The sequence below is a fragment of the Neolamprologus multifasciatus genome, chromosome 16 (genome assembly GCF_963576455.1).
Source record: "Neolamprologus multifasciatus chromosome 16, fNeoMul1.2, whole genome shotgun sequence".
Classification (NCBI taxonomy): domain Eukaryota; kingdom Metazoa; phylum Chordata; class Actinopteri; order Cichliformes; family Cichlidae; genus Neolamprologus; species Neolamprologus multifasciatus.
The window spans coordinates 25,918,896-25,927,595 of record NC_140454.1 but is presented as its reverse complement, the minus strand read 5'-3'; the positions used below and the strand labels follow the sequence as shown (position 1 = coordinate 25,927,595).

Genomic DNA, 8,700 nt, shown 5'->3' with positions numbered 1-8,700 from the left:
GATCCACTCTCTGAACGTTACACAAGATGAAGTAAGAGGGGGGAATTGTGAAATGTGGAGTGAAAGGCCAGAAAGAGCTGAGATCAGTTCTCGGTCTTTTTATTTCTACAGCAAACAGTTTTTTACATCGCTGCAAACTGATCACACATTGATGTTAACATAAAAAAACTAAACAAAAAACCTTCTGTACAGTTCATCATGACAGAACTAAATACAATAAGATCAAATAAAATATATAAATACAGGTGTGAATATTACATGAGCGCGTGAAGCCAAAGAAAGACTGCTGAACATGCATAGTGAACAGTCTGTAAGGAACACCGTCGCGTCTGTTTTAGATCCAGCGACGAGACGACAGATGCGAGAAGATTGGTGGGTTTTCACCAGTTTGCAGGTTTGCTTTTGCGGTAAAAACTCAGCTGATTAAATGAGCGCGCTGAAGGACGATGAGAAAGAAAAAATTAAATCCTTTTGAGTACCAGCAAATTCACTGTGTTGTTTCTGTACATTCATTTCCTTAAAGAAGCAGAGTTGGACCATTCTCAGCGGATTTCAGCAAATCAGGAATCAGCATTATTATTCATTATTCAGAGTATTATAAAGAAAAAACTACAGCAGATCAACTGACCATCAAAACCAAATCAGGTCCAATAATTAAAAGCTGATCAGACTGAGAAACTTCTTCCCAATCAGGGAATCGATGAAGTGCTTCACAGCAGGAATCCACCACTTAAAACTTTACAGCAGAATAAATTAAACACAGAGTGTGTACCTTTTCCGTACGAGCACCTCCTCAGAGTCGAGTGATCTCATGATGTTAAAAGTGCACTTTAACAGCCGAAGAAGCTCCGGGCTCTCCGCGCAGCACTGAGTTGACAGCACTGAGTTGACAGCACTGAGTTGACGCGTGCCGCAGGTTCATGCAAGCCAAAAAAATTAAAAGTCTGCTTTTCCGTGAAGCAGCGGTCAGAAAGTGTATGTACAAAACACCTTTGATTTCTTTGTGGTTATTGCAGAAGCTGTGAAAGAGGAAACGAGTAATACTGTGTTTGCACGGTCACAAGTCTGAGAGCGACGCGGCCCGCTGGGGACGCTTCTGCTGCAGATTCACATTTTTCTGTTTGTTTTTCTTTCTTTTATTTTTAAAGAGCCGAGAGTCCCGTTCACTCTCCGCAGTCCACAAATGTAAGGCCTGTTCTCCCCCAACTCCTCATCTGCTGTATTTACAAAGGACTTCCTAAGACAGAGTAAGCGCTCAGACACAAACGGAAGCAGGAAGTTAAAAACGACACAAACGTTACGGCTTTTAACAGGCTTAGCTTCCACTCCATGTAGCGACGGTGGTTTGTGTTCTCTGTTAAAAGATCTGCACGAAATGTGAAGGATTGTCAGTTCTGTTTAGACATGAAATCTGTTTTGTAATCGTGACAGTTTGGGTTTTAAGCCACTCCTAAAGAGAAACGAGCACATAAAAAAAGAAAAGAAATTACAATCAAATATGAGCCTTGAACTAAAATGCTCACATAGGACTTCCTCGTTTTGTCTTTCTGTCCATATCTAATTTTTTTTCCGCCTTGCAATATTTGGTCTTCATGCCCTTAAAACAGAATTCACTGCACACTTCATGGGCTTGTTGCCATCACTGGGCCAGCCAAATGACATTTCATCCCAAACTGAAGATGATCTGAAACATTTCTTTGATGTGAATATTTTACACTTAAAGAAACAAATCTAAAAGCAGAAGGGATGAAGGAGAAACAGATTGGAGTTGATGTGGAGATGGTGGGACCCACAGGAGGAGGAGAAAGCGCCATATCCTAAATCCAAAAATCCAAATGTGTCCAATCCTTCCCCACCAACTTGAAACCAGGACAGCAATCCCGTTCCGATATTTCCAGAGCGGAGGCGGATGACACAAAGGAACAAAATGGGTCGAGAGGATGAGCTGCAGAGCCGTGATGAGGAGGGTGATGCTCAGAGACAGAGAAGTCTTATCTGGAGTCTTGGAATGGATGAAACCACCTCCATTAACTGTGAGAGGAGACATCTGAGGAACTGCTGCTATTGCTGTTTGTCGTCTGAGCACGCTTGATGTACAGGTTCAGTAACTTCATCTGCAAAAGGAAAGAATTGAGAAATTACTCTTTATATCAGCACAGGACTGTCTTAAAAAGGAATAAACTTCTTCATGAGTCAGATAGGGTGATAGGAAGCTAAATGTACACAATATTTGGCTGGTTCCTTTAAAGTGATGAAAGCACTCATGACATCTCGTCATGCAATTAAACCGAGCAGAGGTAGAGTGAGGCTGAAACATGAAAAGCACAAACACCTGCAGTTCCTCTAATACTCACTAAACGCTCCAGCAGAAATAAACAAGTTTACAGCCTGCTTCAAGAATGTCTTTATGTAATTTACCACTTCAAAACAACTCTACAGGTGGTCAATGCAATTATAACTCACTCCATTGTATGGTAGCAAGACTTAAAATTTAGGGCCGTGCCCCCCCTGACTGACAGGAGCTGTGAGCTGCAGCTAGTTGAAGTCCCTAAACTGGACTGAACTGGCCTGGACTGTTTGTGCTGTTGACCAGCTTCCTTGGGATACCCTTTGGGGGGAAACAAACAAACAAAAACAAAAATCCCCCCAAAAGTTATTCTAATGGCTGTCAGTCCACATCTTTACTGATATATGTAACAATCAGTTAACTATAGAGGGAAATACAAAAATATGTTGTAGTAGGAGAACCACAAACTGTTTTGCAGGAGGATCTCATCACAGGGACAATTTGCTGTAAACAGGATAAAGAACTCAAAAGCAATCATACACAAAATATTGGCACAGGCACTTTTTTAAAATATTCCCTAAAATGTAGCTGCTGATAAGAGGAAGGATTGTTATTAATGATTAACTGCATCCACTCAAAGTTATTTTAGCACTAAGATGATATCTTAGAGTGCAGCTGAAGACTGCAGCGGTGACTCCGTTTAGATAACCAGCTGACCAGGTGGTGGTTAGTGGAAGGGGGGGGGGGGGGGGGGGGGGGGGGGGCTGGCAGTTAGGTGAACCTGGTGAACCTGACCCTCAGACCTTAACCATTACATAACTCAAGGACACTTTAGAAGGGCAAATATGACCCTGTGCTTTATAATTTGAGAGCCAGCTGAGAAATAACAACATGGGAAGATGATAAGGCTCAGCGTCTGTTCAAGTGCTTTCGTTGTGAGGACATGCAAGTGGAAAGACTTGCTGGCGAGGGTCAGTACCTTGCTTCCCGTAAGCTGTGCCAGGTGGGGTTTGAGCTCCTCACCAATCACAGAGTAGATAGCCACCAGACAGAACACACTGGCCTTGCGAACGCTGCTCTCTGTGTTGTCATAGCCCTGCGGAGAGACCGGGGAGCATCAGGTATCAAAGGCGCGTACATGCACACACACCCACACATACACACCCACACATACACACACACCCACACAAAGTCAGCAGGACGGTGGGAGGGGTCGCCAAGAGTGCAGAGTACACGCAAACATTTCCAGGGACAAATAAGGCAAATAATTCCCACTGTCCAAATATGAACATTGTCCAAATAAGCCACTGTGGCACTGACACGGATGTTTCTGCTCTGTCTGTGTTATTCAAGCTGGGTACACCAGCAACACATTTAAAACGAAAAACTCTGTTTATTCAAGTTTCTGAAATGTGAGTTTTTATTTCACAGTTTTGGAGGTTTGATCAGTTTTCAGCCTGCAAAACAAAAACAATCACATTCCATTCAAATCTGCACTTCTGTTTTGGGCTCAGACCTGCAGGAGTCCGGGGATGATGTCGGGCAGCAGCTGCAGCAATGATTCCTTGGCGATGCGTTCAATTACTTTGGTTTGCATCTTGATGGCTGCCAGGTTGATGGGGTAGTCGGCCGTCTGCACTATGGGGCACAGCACCTTGATGCACTGCTCCGGGTGAATGGAGCCGGCCAGCGTCGCCGCCGCCTCCTCGGCTGCACGCACAACCTAAAAACATGTTTTTTTTATTTTTAACAGATTAGGCTGGTAACAATTTTATATCACACATCGTAAATCCAATCAGCTGGTGTGTTATTGAGGCAACAGCAGGATTTCTGTATCACAGGCATGAGACTAAGTCAGACAAAGCCAAAGTTTCTTTTTTCCCCCAAATTCAGACATATTTAATTTCACTGTCCAGTTTAGCATTTTGTGCTCAAGTAGAGAACTTCAATCCCATAAATGTTTCCAACAACCAACAGGAGCTCCGTTCTGTCAGTCAGTGTCTCCCTTTTTTTCTTTTGACTTACTTTTCTAGAACAAACAGAAACGAGGCAGCTGCGTTCCTCCTCCACCACTCAACACTTTATCTTCTTGTAAATTTCCACCAGGAGCATGATGGGAAAAACAAAAAAGACTGAACGCTCCTTTTTGGTGGCTGACAAATTGTCATGTTTACAGGCCGATTTCGATCTGAGAACTTCCCCAGAAAACGTTTACATTTTAAACTTATTCTAATGTATTCTTACTGTTGCACTTTCAGTCCTGATTTTATACTTGAACCTATCATAGCTCTTGCTTTAAACTCAGATATTTTTTCCACAATATATCCTCATCTTTATGCCTGTATTTTAGGCTTTTATAAAGCTTTTTTTAAATGACTCGTCTATGATTAAAAACATCTTTTTATGGTCTTCCGGTGTGTGGTAAGTACAGTGTGGGACAGTACTGAATTTTGCAAGTTTCACAGATTTTGTGATAATTTGTTGGCTGCAAAATGACACACGTTTAGATTAACGCAATTATTGAAAAACTGAATACAGAAAAAGCAAAAAAAAAAAAAGGGAAAGTTTAAAGATAAAGAATAAAAACCTCTGGGATTTATGAACCCCTTTAAAGAGTGCTTTACTTCAGCATACTTTACACTTCTTCAGCAGGATATTATTCATTCATGCTGAAAAACTTTAAAAAAAAATTCCTCATGCTAAATTTCTGTGATTGATATGTTTTTTTGGTTATCTGCATGTTTCATCTCAGGTTGGTCGAGTGCATTTTTGTGTATTTTATGTTCAATTTGCTATCAACACGTGATCTGTGTTTACACACACTCTGTAACCCTGCTGCACACCTGACCGACATGAGTGGAAAATTTCTCTACAAGAAATCCTGAATAACTGCTGGAGTGAAGGGTCGAAGGTTGGACTTACTGTCTTCACTTATTTCAGTGCTCATATCGATAACCACTCTGTAAAGTATTAATTATGAGGTTATTGTGAGCCACAAGAGAGATTAGAAATGATTAGAAACCAATAATCATTAATCTCATTGACTGCAGGCTTTTTGTTTATGTATCATGAATGGCATTCGTCTTTCTCACATGTGCTACTTAGCAATTATATAAACTAACTTCATGTTTAAGTGAACACGCTACTCAGTAATTAAAGACATGAGAACCGCATCACTTTCAACACGGCACGGCCACATTCAGATATCGATGACGACTTTATGAAACAAAAATCATGCTCGGTGCCTTCAGTGCTTTTAGCTGAGTGGTGGGAGCTGCGTACCTCCTTGTGAGAGTCTTTGTGCGCCTCCAGCGTCTTCATGATGGTCAGCTCGGCATAGTTTTTAAAGCGGGCAGGCTGATTCCTCAGAATTTCCTTCAGCACTCGCAGAGCCAGAGCTCGAATGGTGTGCTGCAGGAAATGGGAACATAAAGAATATCATCCACACAAAACTCCCTTCAGTTTCTTCAGATTACGCTGAATCAAGACAATGAAAACACAAATAAAGGAGACAAAAAAAGGGATTTACATGTACACAAACTATCAGGTTACGTACATCTTTATCACCCAGGGTCTCCAGCAGGAGGAGGAGGATGGTTTTGAAATGTTCGTCCCACACAGCCATGCTGTCCTCCCGTGTGATCTTCAGCAGCTCCACCAGAGCGCCTTTACGCTCCTCTGAGCGCTCGTTGTGATTGGACAGCTCCTTCAAAAGATCGGCCACCAGGTCTGAGTGATCCTGCCCGACTGCTTACCGAGAGGGGACAAGAAGAACGAGTTAAGAATTGAATTGAACTGTAATGGGCTAATAATCATCCATCAACTTTTTTTTGTTTTTAAAAGACACCAAATGTCTTTTTTTTTTTTAATCACACATCCAGATTTTTGATCTGCAATTCCTCCTTTGGCAGTTGTTGGACTTTACTAGGGAGGTGTGATGAGGTGCAGGTATTTTTGCACATGTATTTCCCTTTCCAGGGGCCACATTTTGGGAGGAGGGTACTTAAACTGAACGTAGAAACTTGATCTGTGCCTGATGTGGCTGTGACCATTGCTGCTGAGAGTCAAGATGGACATGTGATTGGTGCAGGTGAATTGCGCAAAGCTATGAGCGCGGTGATGCATAAAAACCATCAGTATAATACAGGCAACAAAGAAACTCACAGAAAAGTCACTGAACTAGAGCATGAAAGTCTCTCTAAACGAGTTTCTCCTCCTGCTGCCTACCAAAGAATTTTGGCTTTTGCACTGAGGGAATGTGATAAAACGTTATTTTAAGCTTTTTATAATGAACATTATTTTGTTCATAAAATGGGCAAAACAGACTCTACTCTTCTACTTCCAGAGTGATGCTGCTGTTGTTACGGATCTCTTACATAACATATAGAAATGTCTGTCTTGAAACAGCTAATATGTTTAGTAGTCAGCACTAAATGTAATTTGAGTTTTTCTAAAAGTTTTTTATGTCACGGTCCTGGGTCGGTGACCCAGTGTTTTCTGTTTTGTATTGTTAATCTTTGATTTCTTGATGTCTTTGTTTGTTCCTAGGTTTTGGTTCTGTGTCAGTATCGGGCCTGAGTTTTCCATGTGTCCCTTTTAGTTCAGTGTCTAGTCGGTGTCTTGTGAATTGTCTCTTGTTTCCCGTTTTACTTTGAAGGTTTATGTCTGATGTCAGTGTATTCAGTTTTGCTTCCCATGTCTCGTCTTGTCAATTACTTCCAGCTATGTTCCCCACCTTGTAATCTCCCTGTGTTCTTCTGTGTGTATTTAAGTCGTGTCTACTCGTGTACTAGTTGCTGGTCTGTCTGTGAATCTACCGTGTTTCATCTGTGTGTTCTCCCTGCTATCAACCTCCATATGCCTCTGCTGACTCTCCTTCATGTTCATGTTTGCTGTTCAATAGTTTAGTTTTGTTCAGTTTTGCCATTTCCACCTTTGTTCTACAATAAACCACCTTTGCATCTCAGCGAGTGCCTGCACGTGGTTCCTCGTTTATTTTCTCCTCACGGCTCACTCCATTCACCGTGACAGTTTATGTTGCATGGGTAGCTGTGAGTCAGATTCTTTCCTTTGACTTTAATAAATATCTGCAGCCTCAGGTGGCATGCAAGAAACTGAGAACAACGGGCATTTTCATGCATGTGTCAGTCTTCATGAACTTCTCTAGATCGCTCAGGATGTGACTAATTAACATTTACTTTTGTTCTTCCACAGATCCAGTAAGTCCTGTAAGGTGGACTGCTGAAAACAGCCCATCAATCCTGTGCTCCACCTCAGCTGTCACATGTATTCATTACAAAAAAAAAAAAAAAAAAAAAAAAAAAAAAAAAAAAGGCCGCCCTGATCTCCAAATCCCACACAGTTCCTGTCTATTTCTAGCTGAAGTCTTTAGATCAGAACATTTCTGTTCACTGTTTTCCCCTCACTTATCAGATCTGGTCAGTTTTAATCCACCATTTTTTTTGCCTTTCGTAGACTGTGCTGGCCATTACTGGAATGAACTGGCTGAATTTCCATTCATAAATCAAATTCACGCGTTGTTAGTAGATCACCCACAGAAAACCTCCGTTCCCGTCAGCAGCCTCATGTTATTCAAAATGTGTGTCCTCGGAAGATGCAGATATCTAAAGTTTGAGCAGTTAAAAATATATTAATATATATATATATATATTATTATATATTATTAGAAATATAAAGTTAACTTTTTCATACGATAGATCTCTACAGTCAAATTAGATGCAGTGAAAACATTAGAAACATTCAAATATTACAGCTGTAAGCAGAACCGCTTGGACTTTGTTAACACAGAGGTGGAGTTAAAAGATGGAGAGACGATGAGGGGAGCTGAGTGAAGAATGCAAACACAGTTGGAGGGTGAGTGGAGTGGAGGTGCAGGGTGGGCATGTTTACCAGGAGCAAAGACCTTGGAGAGTGCCATCTTGTTTTCACCGCTTTCCTGACGTCGGCCTGGAGAGGAGGGAGTAGGAGGAGGAGGAGGGATGAAGGTGGAAGTAGGTGGGGGAGGGGAGGGTGGCAGAGAAAAGGATGTGATGACACCAACAACAACAACAACAAGTGAAGCACAGAGCAGCTGCGACAGAGGGGCTGGACGCTCACTGGTTTCTTCTGTCTGCTGTAAACACGAGCCGGCTGGTTCAGGATGACGTTTGACAACTAACCGAGTGAAATGGAGGAAATTCTGCCATTTGTTGCCTCAACATTGTTGCTCCTTTGTGTTCTCACAATGACATCACGTGCTCACAATGCACAACCTGACGTTTGGCTGAATGACAAGAAAGGCTCACTTAAATCTGTTTTATTTCACAGGAACACACCTCCGACGGTAGCGTGTGCAGACCTATTCTGCATTACCTGCACGTTTAACAGCTTCTCTTGAACTCTTTTGTAGAAAC

At 41.9% G+C, this 8,700-nt stretch overlaps 1 protein-coding gene across 3 annotated transcripts in view; it reads right to left on the bottom strand.

Annotated features, from left to right (window-relative positions):
• Nucleotides 1-83: 83 nt before the first annotated feature.
• clasp1a (cytoplasmic linker associated protein 1a) overlaps nt 84-8,700 on the bottom strand; it is an 89,135-nt gene continuing 80,518 nt past the window's right edge. For 2 of the 3 annotated variants that reach the window (XM_085136344.1, XM_085136343.1), the window contains exons 38-43: nt 8,198-8,254; nt 5,844-6,034; nt 5,570-5,698; nt 3,804-4,010; nt 3,267-3,383; nt 84-2,114 (exon numbers count right to left, since the gene is read on the bottom strand). In XM_085136344.1, the coding sequence (XP_084992470.1) occupies nt 2,028-2,114; nt 3,267-3,383; nt 3,804-4,010; nt 5,570-5,698; nt 5,844-6,034; nt 8,198-8,254 (788 nt within the window). In that variant the 3' untranslated portion in view covers nt 84-2,027. Of the gene's footprint in view, nt 2,115-3,266; nt 3,384-3,803; nt 4,011-5,569; nt 5,699-5,843; nt 6,038-8,197; nt 8,255-8,700 lie in introns of all 3 variants that reach the window. The other variant, XM_085136342.1, reaches the window with a different exon arrangement.